At 49.2% G+C, this 16,201-nt stretch overlaps 1 protein-coding gene across 4 annotated transcripts in view; it reads left to right on the forward strand.

Annotated features, from left to right (window-relative positions):
• The window catches only part of MAP3K3 (mitogen-activated protein kinase kinase kinase 3), a 121,530-nt gene that overhangs the window by 61,072 nt on the left and 44,257 nt on the right, over positions 1-16,201 (forward strand). For 3 of the 4 annotated variants that reach the window (XR_009552887.1, XM_060202540.1, XM_060202542.1), the window contains exons 7-11: positions 5,916-6,049; positions 9,542-9,615; positions 14,639-14,706; positions 15,370-15,462; positions 15,966-16,157. Coding sequence is in view for 3 of the 4 variants with exons in the window: in XM_060202540.1 (XP_060058523.1) it covers positions 5,916-6,049; positions 9,542-9,615; positions 14,639-14,706; positions 15,370-15,462; positions 15,966-16,157 (561 nt within the window). In the remaining variant the exon portion in view is untranslated. The remainder of the gene's footprint in view (positions 1-5,915; positions 6,050-9,541; positions 9,616-14,638; positions 14,707-15,369; positions 15,463-15,965; positions 16,158-16,201) is intronic. The other variant, XM_060202541.1, reaches the window with a different exon arrangement.

Below are 16,201 nucleotides of genomic sequence, written 5' to 3' on the forward strand. Positions count from 1 at the left end.
CGACTCCCTATTTTAAAGGTTTTAAAAATATGTATCTCGGGCGTCGGGCGGTGGCACAGCGGGTTAGGCGCAGGTGGCGCAAAGCGCAAGGACCATTCGAAGGATCCCGGTTCGAGCCCCCGGCTCCCCACCTGCAGGGGAGTCGCTTCACAGGCGGTGCAGCAGGTCTGCAGGTGTCTGTCTTTCTCTCCCCTCTCTCTTTGTCTTCCCCTCCTCTCTCCATTTCTCTCTGTCCTGTCCAACAATGACGACATCAACAACAATAACTATATCAACAAAACAACAAGGGCAACAAAAGGGAAAATAAATAATAATAAAAAATAAATAAACCTTTCAAATATCCTCCACACCAGTAGAATTTTGCCCCAACAACAAAACGACTAGGTAATGATTTTTGAAATCTGGAATACTACAAAGGTGAAGTAACTTTCTTCTTATTTTTTTTTACCAGAGCACTGCTCAGCTCTGGCTTATGGTGGTGCGGGGAATTGAACCTGGGACCTCAGGCATGAGAGTCTCTTTGCATAGCCATTATGCTATCTACCCCCACCCCACCCTAATGCATATTTTTCTTTCTTTTTTTTTTTTAAGTATTTTCATATATATATATATGTATATATATATATATATATTCCCTTTTGTTGCCCTTGTTTTTCGTTGTTGTAGTTATTGTTGTTGTTGGATAGGACAGAGAGAAACAGAGAGAGGAGGGGAAGACAGAGGGGGAGAGAAAGACAGACACCTGCAGACCTGCTTCACCGCCTGTGAAGCGACTCCCCTGCAGGTGGGGAGCCGGGGTTCGAACCGGGATCCTTATGCCGGTCCCTGCGCTTTGCGCCACCTGCGCTTAACCTGCTGTGCTACCGCCCGACTCCCTCTTTCTTTTTGACATCAGGGTGGTAGCTTAGGTGTGGTATCTAGACTATGACCCCACCATTCCCAGTGGCTATTTTTCTTTTTTCTTTTATTTTGTATTTTTTACTAGAGCACTGTTCAGCTCTGGTTTATGGTGGTACAGGGGATTGAACCTGGACTATGGAGCCTCCGGCATAAGAGTCTTTTTGCTTAACTATTATGCTATCCCCCCCCCCCCGCTATTTTTCTTTTTACTACCCTCCCCCGTTTCTAAAGGGAGTGGGGCAGGGAGAGAGAGACTTGCAGCACTGGTCTCCCCTCCTGAGACTCCCACCTGCAGGTAGAGACTGGAAGCTTGCACGTGGTAAGGTGTGCACTCTACCCAGCGCGCCGCCTCCCAGCCTCTCTCGCCCCCTGTGATCTCCTCTGAGCCCACAGCATTTTGCGTCCCTGACCTCTGGTCTGACTCACAGGTGACCACAGACAGCTGCCTCAAGCAGAGCTATGTGAAGCACCGTTCTCCTCTGTCTGCAGAGACGCACGCTGCCACAGGGACTGCTCCCGCTGGGAAGGCCGCCAGGCTTCTTCTGTCTGCGCTGCTCACGGGGAGTCTGCGGGCCGTGAGCCTGCCGCTCATGTGTGGGACCAGCATCTCTGCCCTTTCTGGCGAGAGGCCGGTCCGCAGGCTGCCTGGTTCCGAACGTGGCAGGCACAGGGCGCTCTGTGCGCGCATCTCTGCCGCAGGACTGTCAGCACCAGGGGTAGGCCGGTGGTACCAGTGCTGAGAGGAGGAAGACCAGGACAACCCCCGTGACCGTCAGTGACCATAGCGCTTTGCTAACTCACGGCACAGTATTTCTGCACTTGTCCTTAGACCAGCGGCAGGTCTGTCAGGACTTAGACACTCAGGGTCTCAGACGCTCTGTCTTAGACTAGACCTGCTCTGTGAGAAGGGACTGAGGAGGAGTCCCAGGAAGATGAGCTGCCTGTGTGCAGAGCAGACCTTTCAGTTCACTCCAGTTGACTAATGTCATGACTGAGCCTTTCTACTCCAGGCTGACTTTCCTTTCTCTGTCTGTCTTTCTTTCTCTTTCATCTCCCTCCCTTCCTTCCTGCTCCTTTCCTTTTTGCACATATAGACAGATATGAAAACCCCAAAACTTCCTTCAGCACAGCATAGACTGGGCTCAGAGCAGTTTTGTTTGTAGCTTTGGTGCCTGAGTCCTGTGGGGAAGGCAGGTTACCGAGTCCAGGCTTGGCTTCCAGACCAGACGCCTAGTTGTCAGGGTCCTGAGACCGGGTTGATGCCTCCAACAAAAGATTTTAAAAATAGGGGGGCGGGCAGTAGTGCAGCGGGGTAAGTGCACGTGGCGCAAGGCACAAGCACCGGCATAAGGATCTCAGTTCAAGCCCCCGGCTACCCACCTGCAGGGGAGTCGCTTCACAGGCGGTGAAGCAGGTCTGCAGGGGTCTTCCTTTCCCCCCTCTCTGTCTTCCCCTCCTCTCTCCATTTCTCTCTGTCCTATCCAACAACACTGACAGAAATAACAACAACAATAATAACAATGATAAACAACAAGGGCAACAAAAGGGAAAAGGTGGCCTCCAGGAACAGTGGATTTGTAGTGCAGGCACCGAGCCCCAGTGATAACCCTGGAGGCAAAAAAGATTAAAAAAAAATTTTTTAATCCCCCACCCCCCTTTAAAAAAGTTTTAAATGTTTGTTTTTCTTCAAAAAAAAAAATTTGTGAGCTGTGTGGTGGCATACCTGGTTAAGCACACATGTTACCATGCTGAAGGGCTTGAGTTCGAGGCCCTGCTCTCCACCTGTTGGGGGAAGTTTCACAAGTGGTGAAACAAGTCCTACAGGTGTCTCTCTCCCTCTCTTTCTCCCTGTCCTAATAAATAACAGAAAAAGGAGAAAAAGGAGTTAATGCATTTATTCATTCTTTGATAGAGACAGAAAGTGAGAGGGAGGTGGAGATGAAGACGGGGAAGAACAGGACAGACAGATCCCTGTAACACCAGTACTTCTGAAGCTTCCTAGGTGGGACGAAGGGCTTGAGCCTGAGTCCTTGTACACTGTGTAACGTGGGTTCTACTGGGGGCTCCACTGCCTGGCCCCAATTAAATCAGCCTGGATAGTAGATTGATTAGTGTCTCTGGGCCCACAGCTGAGTGATCCCTGTTTGCTGAGCAGTTCTCTTCCCGTGGAAGGAAGGTAGGAAGGAAGGAAGGAAGGAAGGAAGGAAGGAAGGAAGGAAGGAAGGAAGGAAGGAAGGAGGAGATCTCTTGCAGGCTACGGAAATGAGGAAATGATAGCTTAAAGCCTCTGGGGCTCTTGGGGAAGCCTCTTAGCCATCCTTCTGGTTTTTCTATTTTTTTCTTCCTTCGAAGAGTGTTTTGGTTCTCTAGGAGAAGCCACATGGCTCAGGAAGTCTCACTTAGCCTCAGTACTTTGTCAGGCCCACCCACTTCTCTGGGGTGCTCAAAGAGCTGAGACTGACTTCTGCTAACCTCCGCAGCAGGTGCTCGGCCCTGGTGTGTGGCCACAGCTTCAGAATGCAGGCGCCAGCTCAGTGCTGCTGGACTGCAAGGGCTTGTGGCTGCGCATAAAGTCTCACCTTCATATATATGTAGCGTGTGTGCGAGCGCGCGATGTGCCTCGCTGTGCCTGCAGCTCTTGGTGAGTTCTGGTGCCCCATGGGAGGTACCGTGGCACTGAGGGGGCTCTGGGGCTGTGCACTCACCCTTTCCGTCTAAAGAACAGTGGCCTGGGGGCTTGACATAGACCTTTGTGAGGCCCCAGCTCTGCGAGAGAGCACAGGACTGTAAGAGTCAGCGCTAGGCACAGTCCAGCTGCTTCCTAGATCGTCTACTGGCTGCCACGTTTGCTCGTTCTTAGTCATCTCTACAGAACGTGTCGCCTGAGGTTCTGTTTGGGGAAACCGAGTGCGATGGCCCCTGAAGCAGACTGGCTGAAAGCAAGCTACAAGAGAGGCACCTGCACTGTGGAGAGACCGCACTTCCGCCGCTGCTGGGGTAGAAGCAGGCCTGTGTCGGCAGTGGGTAGAGGGCCCTCCACGTCGGCACACTGGTTCCCGCAGAACAGGAGCATGGCTCAGGACAGCAGCCCTGTGCCCTAAAATTTCGACTACCGAAATACCTGTGTCTCGGTATTGTTCAAGCATCTTAAAGCCTTCTAAAGCCCGACTCTTTCTGGTTTGTCAGATGAGCTTAGAAAAGGGAAATAACCAGACTTCCGGCTTCCCCCTTTCTTCTCTGGTCATGAAAAGTTAACACTTAGAAGAAAAAGCCCCAAGTTTTAAGCTGCGTTTCCCAGACTCAGAATGACTTGGAACAAGTAAGCATTACGTAGTCACTTGCAGAGACTCTGCGGCCAGTCAGCGTGCTGACTATCCCACCCTCTTAGCCCACATGGCAGAAGTGCCAGTGGATGGAACCCGCGTTCTTTTTATTTGCGCAGCAGTGCTAGCCCTGTCTGTGCTGTATCTTTGCTGAGAGATGAAAAGCTTCTAAACTCTCGCATCTTCGTCTGTTAAGGAAAGCGAATAGTTATTTCTCAAAAGTGCTAAAGCATTAAGTGAAATAACAATATTTAAAGACCTTGCAGAATACCTAACACTTAATAAGATTAAAAAATATTTGCCAGGCTTTTTTTTTTCTGCAGATCAAAAATCAATCAAATGCAGCAGGGTAGATAGCATAATGATTATGCATGAGACCCTTATCCTGGGTTCAATGCCCTATACTAACACAAGGCAGAATTGAGCAGTGCTCTGATAAAAGAAAAAAAAAAGTATACACACACACACATTAAAAGAAAATCAAATGGAGCATGGTCCGGGAGGTGGTGCAGTGGATAAAGTGTTAGACTCTCAAGCATGAGGTCCTGAGTTCCATCCATGGCAGCACATGTGCCAGAGTGATGTCTGGTTCTTTCTCTCCTCCCGTCCCTCATTAATAAATAAAATATTTTTTAAAAAAAGAAAATCAAATGGAGCAATAACTACAAATACCTAACTATGCAAAATGAAAGCTCATGTTATTACTCTTACCCTGCAGAGGTAGTGACAGATAAACATGGAGCAGGCAGCATCCGGTTACCTAGTTTCTGGTGACAGTAGAGGAAGAGCCTTCTTACCTGATACAAAGAGCAGGTCATGGGGCCCAGGTATGGTGCGCCTGTCATGTCACCATGCTGCAGGACCCAGGTTCAAGCTCCTGGCCCCCACCTGTAGAGGGAAAGTTTCACAAGTAGTGAAGCAGTGCTGCAGGTGTCTCTCTGTCTTTCATTAATTTCTCTCTGTCCTATAAAACTAAATAAGTTAAAAAAAAAAACAAAGAAGAACAAATAATGGGAGACATTGGTCAGATGAACAGTACAGCAGAAAGAGATGGAGAGGGCCAGGTGGTGGCACACCTGGTTAAGTAAACTTTTTTAAAAAAAAACTTTTTAATCTTTATTTATTTGATAGAGACAGCCAGAAATTGAGAGGAAGGGGAGACAGAGAGGGAGAGAAACAGAGACCTGAAGCCCTGCTCCACTGCTCGTGAAGCTTTCCCCCTGCAGGTGGGGACCGGTGGCATCTTGAACCCATGTCTTTGCACATTGTAACGTGCGCTCACCCAGGTGTGCCACCACCTGGCCCCTAGCAAACTTGTTACTGTGCTTAAGGACCTGGGTTTGAGCCCCTGCTTCACACCTGTGTGGGAGGGAGCTTCACAGGGTGAAGCAAGTCTGCAAGTGTCTCTCTTTCTCCTCTGTCTCTCCCTTTCCTCCCAGTATCTTTCTGTCTGACTGATTACAGTAGAAAGGAGGAGGAGGAGAATGGCTGCCGGCAGCTGTGGACCTGTAGTGGCCGCACTGAGCCCCAGAAATAACGCTGGTAGCAATAAAGGCCAGTCAGTCAATAAGGAAAGGCACACAGCGCAGACGCTGCCTTCAAGGCTCAGACCTGGGTCGTATGCACGGCAAGACAGGCAGTCTCCCGGTGAACTACTTTGTAGCCCTCAGAGACCTTGTTTCTATCATCTAGGCTCCCAGAACCCTGGCCGAAGCTCACCTCCACCTGGGTATGTACCTGAGAGGCAGCAGCGGATTGCCCGGCAGGGATCCTACACCAGCATCAACAGCGAGGGCGAGTTCATTCCAGAGACCAGTGAGCAGTGTGTGAGTACGGTCGGGGTCGGGACAGGGCGCCGAGCGGCCTCACCGGGCATGTGCGGCGCCCAGGGGCTCTGCACAGTCCTGCCCACATACGGGTCCCAGGAGACTAAAAGGCTAGCCCCCTTGGCGCCCGCCCGGGGTCCCCTCTGTGGTCCTCCCGCTGGGCCCGTCCAGCTCGGCTCCGCTGCTCTTTTCCTCCTGCAGCCCGTGACGAGCGCACACTGGCCGGGGAGGCTCTTCTGCCAGCCTAGCTCACCCATTTCAGGGACTGAGCTTTTAATTAGCAGTTCTCTCGTTGAAAATGGCATTCTGGCACAGTGGTCTCTGGCTTCAAATTCCTTTGTAGGCATTAAAAAATACTTATTATGAGAGAGAGGTCAGAGCACTGCTTAGCTCTGGCTGATGGTGGTGCTGAGGATTAAACCTGGGACCTCAGAGCCTCAGGCATGAAGGCCTTTTGCAGAACCCTACGCCGCCTCTCTAGTCCCCCTTTGGCATTTCACTGAGCGTTGTTTTCTCTCTCTTTCTCTTTTTTTGCCCAACTCTAGTTTGTTGGGCTTGGTGTGGAAGGTGGGAGGTGAGGGATGGTTGAATCTGGGACTTTTGAACCTTCTGCATAACCATTATGCTATCTGTCTCTCCTGCCCTAGTAATCTTTTTTTTTTTTCTTTCTTTCTTTTTACCAGAGCACTGCTCAGCTCTGGCTTATGGTGTTTGGAGGATTGAACCTGGGGCCTTGGAGCAGGGCCTCAGGCAGGAGAGTCTGTGTGCATAGCCGTCATTCTGTCTCCCTGCCCATCATTTTCATGTTCTCTTGAGTACTTTGGTGTCAGCTGTGCTACATGTGGGTTGTGCTGGGGGCCATTTGGGTGTAGAACCCCAGAGACTACAGAGTTCATCGCTTCTGGCCACTGTCCCTCTGCATGGTCCTCTGTACTCTTACTGGTCATGGAAGGCATGAGAAGTCTGACTCCTGGTGAGGACAGGCATTAGGAAGAAGCCATGGAAGGCAACAGCTAGAGAATGCCAAAGTCCCCTCCTTCACTTTAGTGAAGGAGAATCACTTTTGGTAACAGGACATTAAAAAAACTCCCTTAACAGAGGCCAAAATAGCATATAAAATAATATCATTAAATAACATTCAATCGGGACTTTCTTTTTTTGTTTTATTTATTCCCTTTTGTTGCCCTTGTTTTATTGTTGTAGTTATTGCTACTGTTATTGATGTCGTTGTTGTTGGATAGGACAGAGAGAAATGGAGAGAGGAGGGGAAGACAGAGAGGGGGAGAGACAGACAGACACCTGCAGACCTGCTTCACCGCTTGTGAAGCGACTCCCCTGCAGGTGGGGAGCCGGGGGCTTGAACCGGGATCCTTCAAATGGTCCTTGCGCTTTGTGCCACGTGTGCTTAACCCGCTGTGCTACCGCCCGACTCCCCCAGTTGGGACTTCATTAAAGAATGAAACTAGAACCTGTCTGCTGATTTTCAGAATGAAAAAAAGCATGCTTTGTATTAATGTTGTTGGCTTAAGTTTTCAAACCAAAATTTTGCTAGCACAGTGCAAAGTCCTTGACTTCTGCATACGGTCATAAAGAACCTTTTTTCTTTTAAAGAAAAGCCTTCACAGAACTCTGTTGGTTTACTTGGGAGGTGGGGACGCGGGGACACAGAACCTACGCGGTGGATGTGGTGTGGATCTATATAGTGTAACCTTAGTCTTGTAACTTACTATCACTCACAAATTGAAAAATCAAATAGAAAGGAAAAGAAGCCTTCACAGACCAGTGGGTTTTCCAGACTTCTCGTGAGCCTTTGGCCCACCGTCTCTTCACCACACCTCTCACATCCTGCTGCCCAGTGTCCTGACAGCTGCTGCCATCTGCCACATACATGCTTGGATGTCCTCACAGCAGCTCCCTCCCACGGTGATTCCTCCACAGTGAGGCTGCACATGTGCATTTTACTTGACAGCGAATGTGACTTAGTTGACAGGCTGTTTGACGTCCTGTATGTCGTGTGACTGGAATACAGACATCTGAAATCATGGGGGGATCGAATTGCACTGTCAAGTGGAATTGATCATTCGAGTTGAAAACCAATCTGATGACGTTGTTAGTGGCTTTTCCTAAGGCCACTGCTTCCCTTCTCCATGTAATGATTGATTCTGGGTCTGAATAACACATTCTTTATTGTGGGCTGCCACCCGGCCCCCAAGAGAAGGGGGAGGGAGTCTGTCTCTCTCTCCCTCTCTCCTCCCTCATTTCCTCTTCCTGCATCGTTGCTCCTGCTCATTGCTTCACTGCTCACAAAGCTGCCCTGCTGCTGGTGGGGCCCACGGCTTTAACCTGGGTGCTTCTGCACCATAATGCAAAAGACTCTATTCTCTAATAGTGAAGACTTTCACTGGGGGCCTTTATTTAAAGACCCTGACTTGGAGTGAAAAAGTTACTCTCAAGACTTTTGTTGCTACGTGTGAAGATTTATCTATTTACTAATGAGAGAAAGAGAGTTAGGAAATGGGAGCATCACTCTGGCACATGCAGTGTTGGAGTTGGCTTGGGATCTTGGGCTTGAAGGTCCTGCTTGTTCTTGTTGGTTTGCTTTGCTTATTTTTTAATTTATTGCTATCAGGGTTATTGCTGAGGCCGGTGCCTGCATGTTGAATCCACCACTCCAGCAGCCATTTTTCTTTTCCTTATTTTTTCTTTTCTTTGATAGGACAGAGAAAAAAGAAATGGAAAGCGGAAGGGGATATAGAGATGGAGAGAGAGAGAGAGAGAAGGATACCTGTAGCCTACTTCACCACTTGTGAAGCTTCCCTTCGTAGATGGAGAGTGGGGGTTTGAACCCCAGTCTTTGCGCATGGTAACATGTGTGTCCAACTTAGTGCACCACTGTTGGGCCCCCAGTCCTGTGCTCTTTTGACTGCTCCACCTCCGTAGCTGCTGCGACTTCACTTGATCAAGGGCTAGAGGGAGACGTTTTATTTTATTTGTATAGGTGTTTACTGCCTCTGCAAGGGAAGCAGGAGCTGGAAGCTTTTGTTCTGTTCCAGCGACAGATACACTGACTCATTTGGAAACTAGGGACAGCTCTCCCTAGCCTTCTTGGACCTGTAACTGTCTTATCTGTGAAGTGAGGGCAGGGCTTGTCTTTGTAAATCACAGATTATGGAGTGTAAACAGAAGCAGCATGGTCCCACCCAAATGCACCAAGGCCTCTGCAGGTTAGTACCATCTCCAGCACCAAGCTCCAGTGCTCGCGAGCCAAGAGAACGCCAACGACAGCAGCAGCAGCTCCAATTTGCTCTCCTGACAGAGTTCATTGGCATGGCAGCCAGACATTTTTCTCTTCTCCTGGAAACTTGCCTCTCAGACTGCAAGGGGAGTGAGCCCTTCAGCCATCCTCCCTTGTGTAGGCAGAGAGAGGGCAGTGTCGGCCCTGGCTGGGGGGTGGACTGCGGGTAAAGTGTTGTTGTCTGACTTACCTTGCAGATGCTGGATCCTCTGAGCAGTGCTGAGAACTCCTTGTCAGGAAGCTGTCAGTCCTTGGACAGGTCAGCTGACAGGTATGAGATTGTGGCTGCTGGGCCTAGTGTATAAGTAGTTTGGGGAGAGTTTAGCTGGGTCCGCCTCTTTGATCTAGACACTCACCTGTAGGCCCAGGGTGCTCCCGGGAAAGAACCTTGGCTGGATTCCTAGCCTTAGTTTCCAAACAACCACGAGAATGCTGTTTGTATACCTAAATGAATAGAATTATATAACTATAACTCATGTTCTTACACGGGTTTTTAATTTCCACAAACTATATGCTGCTTTGATATTCTGGGCTTCATTGCTGGAAAGTAGTATGCTTTCAGTGTTTGGCTTTTTTGTGAGGTGGGGGAGGGTGGTTATTCAGTTATCACTAGTGGATTGACTTTTTTTCCCCCTCCAAATAGTTCTTATAGAATAAGAAACAGGGTGGCCCGGGAGGTGGCCCAGTGATAAAGCTTTGGACTCTCAAGCATGAAGTCCCGAGTTCGATCCCTGGCAGCGCGTGTGCCAGAGTGATGTCTGGTTCTTTCTCTCTCTTCCTATCTATCTCATAAATAAATAAAATCTAAAAAAAAAAAAAAAGAAAGAATAAGAAACTGGGTGTCAGGCAGTAGCACAGCGGTTACGTGCACAAGGTGGTGTGAAGCGCAAGGATCCCAGTTTGAGCCCCCGGCTCCCCACTTGCAGGGGGGGGGGTCGCTTCACAGGCGGTGAAGCAGGTCTGCAGGTGTCTGTCTTTCTCTCCCCTTCTCTGTCTTCCCCTCCTCTCTCCATTTCTCTCTGTCCTAGCCAACAACAGTGACATCAATAACAACAACGATAAGGGCAACAAAATGGGAAAAATGGCCTCCAGGAGCAGTGGATTTGCAGTGCAGCACCAAGCCCCAGTGATCACCCTGCGGGCAACAAAAGAAGGAGAAGAAGAAACTGAAACATAGGGCTTGGGCAGCGGCAAACCCACTGGAGCGCATGTTCCTATGCTCAAGGTCCCAGGTTCAAGCCCTGGTCCCCACCTGCTGGAATGAAGCTTCACAAGCGGTGAAGCAGGGCTGCAGGTGCTTCTCTCTCCCTATACCCTTTTTCCCTCTCAACTCATCTCTGTATCTAAGACGAGGGGAGGAAAAAAAAAAAAAAAAAGATAGCCACCAGGAGTGGTAGATACCATGCAGGTACCATACCCTAGCAATAACACTGGTGACAAGAAAAAAAAAAAAAAATATATATATATATATATAATAAAAAGGAAAATAAATTTTTTAAAAAGCATATAAAATACATAAAAGCATCCAAGTGCTGCCAATTCTGGCATGCAGTGACGCTCTTATGTTTTTGGTTTTTTAAAAATTTCATTTATCAATTAATTAGAAACATAGGGAGCCCCCACACCTACGGACATCTAATCTTTGACAAAGGGGCCCAGACTATTACATGGGGAGAGCAGAGTCTCTTCAACAAATGGTGTTGGAAACAATGGGTTGAAACATGCAGAAGAATGAAACTGAATCACTGTATTTCACCAAATACAAAAGTAAATTCCAGGTGGATCAAGGACTTGGATGTTAGACCAGAAACTATCAGATACTTAGAGGAAAATATTGGCAGAACTCTTTTCCGCATAAATATTAAAGACATTTTCAATGAAACGAATCCAATTACAAAGAAGACTAAGGCAAGTATAAACCTATGGGACTACATCAAATTAAAAAGCTTCTTCACAGCAAAAGAAACCACTACCCAAACCAAGAGACCCCTCACAGAATGGGAGAAGATCTTTACATGCCATACATCAGATAAGAGTTTAATAACCAACATATATAAAGAGCTTGCCAGACTCAACAACAAGAAAACAACCCCACCCAAAAATGGGAAGAGGACATGGACAGAATATTCACCACAGAAGAGATCCAAAAGGCCGAGAAACATATGAAAAAATGCTCCAAGTCTCTGATTGTCAGAGAAATGCAAATCAAGACAACAAAGAGATACCACTTCACTCCTGTGAGAATGTCACACATCAGAAAAGGTAACAGCAGCAAATGCTGGAGAGGGTGTGGGGTCAAAGGAACCCTCCTGCACTGCTGCTGGGAATGTCAATTGGTCCAACCTCTGTGGAGAACAGTCTGGAGAACTCTCCGAAGGCTAGAAATGGACCTACCCTATGACCCTGCAAGTCCTCTCCTGGGGATAGATCCTAAGGAACCCAACACACCCATCCAAAAAGATCTGTGTACACATATGTTCTTGGCAGCACAATTTCTAATAGCCAAAACCTGGAAGCAACCCAGGTGTCCAACAACAGATGAGTGGCTGAGCAAGTTGTAGTCTATATACACAATGGAATACTACTCAGCTGTAAAAAATGGTGACTTCACCGTTTTCAGCCAATCTTGGATGGGCCTCGAAAAATTCATGTTGAGTGAAATAAGTCAGAAACAGAAGGATGAATGTGGGATGATCTCACTCTCAGGCCGAAGTTGAAAAACAAGATCAGAAGGAAAAAAAAAAAACAGAAGTAGAACCTGAACTGAAATTGGCATATCGCACCAAAGTAAAAGACTCTGGGGATGAGAGAGGACTTAGTGGGGGTTGTATTTTTATGTGGGAAACTGGGGAATGTTATGCATGTACAAACTATTGTACTTACTGTTGAATGTAGAACATTAATTCCTTAATAAAGAAATTAAAAAAAAATAGAAACATAGGAGGAGAAAGAGAAAGAACCAGATGTCACTCTGGTACATGTGCTGCCAGGGACTGAACTCAGGACCTCATGCTTGAGAGTCCAGTGTTTTATTCACTGTGCTGCCTCCCGGACCACTGCTCTTTTGTTTTCTTTCACATTCTTTTTTAATTTCTTTTTTATTTTTCCCCCTTTGCCCTTGTTTATCGTTATTGTTCTTGCTGACATTGTTGTTGGGTAGGACAGAGAAATGGAGAGAGGGGGAAAAATAGACACCTGCAGACCTGCTTCACCGCCTGTGAAGTGACTCCCCTGCAGGTGGGGAGCTGGGGGCTCGAACCAGGATCCTTACGCCGGTCCTTGAGTTTTGCACCACGTGCACTTAAACCGCTGCGCTACCGCCCGACTCCTGCTCTTATGTTTTAAGAGCCAACAAGTGCCGTCCCTTATGCAGCCAAAAGTTTTTTCTGCAGAGCCGTCTCCTGTCAGCCGACATACGTTGGGGCTATGCTTTGGCACGACTACGTCTGACCATGACCTCATGTCCATGATACTTGATCGGAGCCTGAGCAGTGGCACGAGGCTGCAGCTAGGTGTGCCCTGGCCACAGTTATGCTTTCCTAGCAGACGGGCGGGCAGCAGCACTGTCTTCTGCTACATGCCGTCGGATAGTCATAGTCCAGCCATGGCCTTCCTTTGGACTTGCTGTCTCACCCGCAAGACAGCACAGGTCAAGCAGATGCATGCCGGGAACAGCTGCACAGACGGGCTCTGCTCACACAGGACTGTCTCTGGCTTGGGACTCGGACTGTCTTCTGAGCTTTTTGGTGGTGACTGGGGAGAGGCAGGGCTACAGAAACCCTGACATTTGAAAGCCCGGGACAGCTTTGAGGATTCCTGGCCTGTGGCCCTGTGTGAGGGGAAGGACCATTAGGTAGATACTGGAAAAGAGGCTTAAAATTAGCCGCTCGAGCTTGGTTTTTCTGCTGTCCCTGCAAAGCTTGGTTTCCTTCTCCTTGGGCATGAGCCCCAGTAACCTGAACTTACTGCCCTGAGAGCTGACCTAACTAGAACTTAGGTTTTCATTTTCTCTTTGTGGGATCCAGAACCAGATAGACCTGGGGCTAGTCCCAGCTGTAGCACGTTAGCTGAGTCCCTTTAACCATCTGTTCTTCAGTTTCCTCACTGTAGAGCGGCAGGGCAGCCATTATTAATCTAAAGGGAAAGTGCTTAGCTTAGTGTTAAGAGCACAGACCTGGGTTAAAGTCTAGCTCTGGAATGTTATGCATATACAAACTACTGTATTTACTGTCAACTGTAAAACATCACCACCACCCCCCCCCGTAAAGAAATTAGAAAGAAAAGAGAAAAATTCTAGCTCTGTTGCTACCAGCTCTCTCCTTAGGCAAGTGAGCTAGGGGTCTTAGCAGCTGCTGAGTGACTGCTGCCCACAGTGTTGCCTTTGCTGCCTCATAAGGTTATGTAGGGTAGATGTAAAGTAATCAGGAGAGCAGCAGTCTATAAACTGTGGTCTTGTTTTTATTACGGCCCTGGACAAGGACTTTTTGGTAACATTTCCCCTGCTATGAAGGTGGGAGAAGGCCAGAAAGCAAGTAACAATGCATTTCCACAGCCACATGACACGGACAGGTCTGTCATCAGAGCCTCATGCTAGTAAAATCATAGAGGGAGACTGAGCTCCCTACTCTGCTTCCTGTCCTCATGACATGGAGGGCACTAGAAACAGGAGTCCATCTGGATGCCTTGCCTTTTGCCCTGGTGGCCTTTGAGAGTAGACTGGTTGAGCGCACAGGTCCGCATGCACAGGGACCCGGGCTCAAGCCCCTGGTCCCCACCTACAGGGGAAGCTTCAAGATCGGTAAAGCGGGGCCACAGGTCTCTCCATTTCTATACCCCCTCCCTCTCAATCTCTCCCTGTCTCTATCCAATAAATAAATTCTATTTATTTTGCCTTCAGAGTTATCTCTGGGGCTTGGTGTCTGCACTACAAATCTACAACTCCTGGCGGCCATTTCCCCCCTTTTTTAAAAAATAGAACAGAGAGAAATTGAGAGAGAAGGGGGAGCTAGAAAAGGAGAGAAAAAGAGACACCCGCAGACCTGTTTCACTGCTTATGAAGTGACCCCCCTGCAGGCGGGGAGCCGGGGCTGGAACTGGGATCGATGTGCGGGTCCTTGTACTTCGTACTTAACTGGGTCCACCAACTGGCCCCCAATAAGTAAATTCTTTTAAAAAAGAAAAGGAAAGCTTCAGTCCCCATACCACCACTAGCCAGAGCTGAGCAGTGCTCTGGTACAAAAGAAAAGCAAGAAAGTAGACTGAGGCCTACTCTTTGTGATTTTGTTTTTTCTCAGCCCCTCCTCCCGGAAGTCTCGAATGTCCAGAGCCCAGAGCTTCCCAGATAACAGACAGGAGTTCTCAGGTGAGTCCCCAGAGCTGCACAGGATGTGTAGGTGGGGCTGCGGCCTTGATAACTGAGCGGAGCTTGGAGTGTGTGAGTGTGTGTGTGCACGTGTGTGCGTGAGAGAGAGATTGATTCACTTAGCAGTGCGTGAAAGGAGAGAGAGATTGATTCACTTAGCAGTGCGTGAGAGGAGAGATTGATTCACTTAGCAGTGCGTGAGAGGAGAGAGAGATTGATTCACTTAGCAGTGCGTGAGAGGAGAGAGAGATTGATTCACTTAGCAGTGCGTGAGAGGAGAGAGAGATTGATTCACTTAGCAGTGCGTGAGAGGAGAGAGAGATTGATTCACTTAGCAGTGCGTGAGAGGAGAGAGAGATTGATTCACTTAGCAGTGCGTGAGAGGAGAGAGAGACTGATTCACTTAGCAGTGCGTGAGAGGAGAGAGAGATTGATTCACTTAGCAGTGCGTGAGAGGAGAGAGAGACTGATTCACTTAGCAGTGCGTGAGAGGAGAGAGGAAACAGCAGTGCTCACCCGGGCACACGGGCTCAGGCCTGACTCGGACCTGTGTGAGCCACTGCTTGGGCCTAGCCTGCACCACCTCCGAGGTGCCGAGCGACCCACCGCTTACACGGCTCACAGGTAAACACCCAGAAACCAGCTCTCCCTTGTCTCACTCAGATCGGGACACTCAGCTCTATGACAAAGGGGTCAAAGGTGGCACCTACCCCCGGCGCTACCATGTGTCTGTACACCACAAGGACTACAGTGATGGTGAGTGCCCTGCCCTGCCCCCTGCTGGTCGCCCGGAGAAGCCCCTGGTTAGGACTCCAGAGAAGTGACTGCAAGTGGGTGGCCCCCAACAGACTCCAGAGCCTGTGCCTCCTTTGTTCCTGAGGAACTGAGCCCCTGCCTCTAGGCAGTTAAGTTGAGAGGTGACATTTGGGGACCCGGATGCGATCACTGAACAGGCTTTCCTTTGAGACACCAGCTCTTCCTTGGCAGCAGAGGGACTGGAGCTTGCGTAGAGGCTCCGGAATGGGCTGCCAAAGAGAACGGGTTAGGGGGTGGGCTGACCTTGGGGCCTGAGTGCCGGCCCTGTGCCTCCCCGGCCATCTGTGCCGGTTTCCTGGCTCCTGCTTTCCTCCTGGTTCTCAAAAGTGCTTGGCTGGTAGCCACTCTGGCATGACTGGGTGGACAGGAGCTGGTACTCTGACCTGCTTGACACCGTACACCTTGGGGTCAGGGGTCTGACTACTGCCCCCCTGCCCTCCCAGGCCGAAGAACATTTCCCCGGATACGGCGTCATCAGGGCAACCTGTTCACTCTGGTGCCCTCCAGTCGCTCGTTGAGCACGAATGGTGAGAACGTGGGCCTAGCGGTGCAGTACCTGGATGCCCGAGGACGCCTGCGGAGTGCGGACAGCGACAACGCCCTCTCTGTGCAGGAGAGGACTGTGCCGACCAAGTGTGAGGAGTGGGCCCTGTTGCTCAGGGTGCGGGGCGGGGCGCTG

This window comes from Erinaceus europaeus, chromosome 12, assembly GCF_950295315.1.
Source record: "Erinaceus europaeus chromosome 12, mEriEur2.1, whole genome shotgun sequence".
Taxonomy (NCBI): Eukaryota; Metazoa; Chordata; class Mammalia; order Eulipotyphla; family Erinaceidae; genus Erinaceus; species Erinaceus europaeus.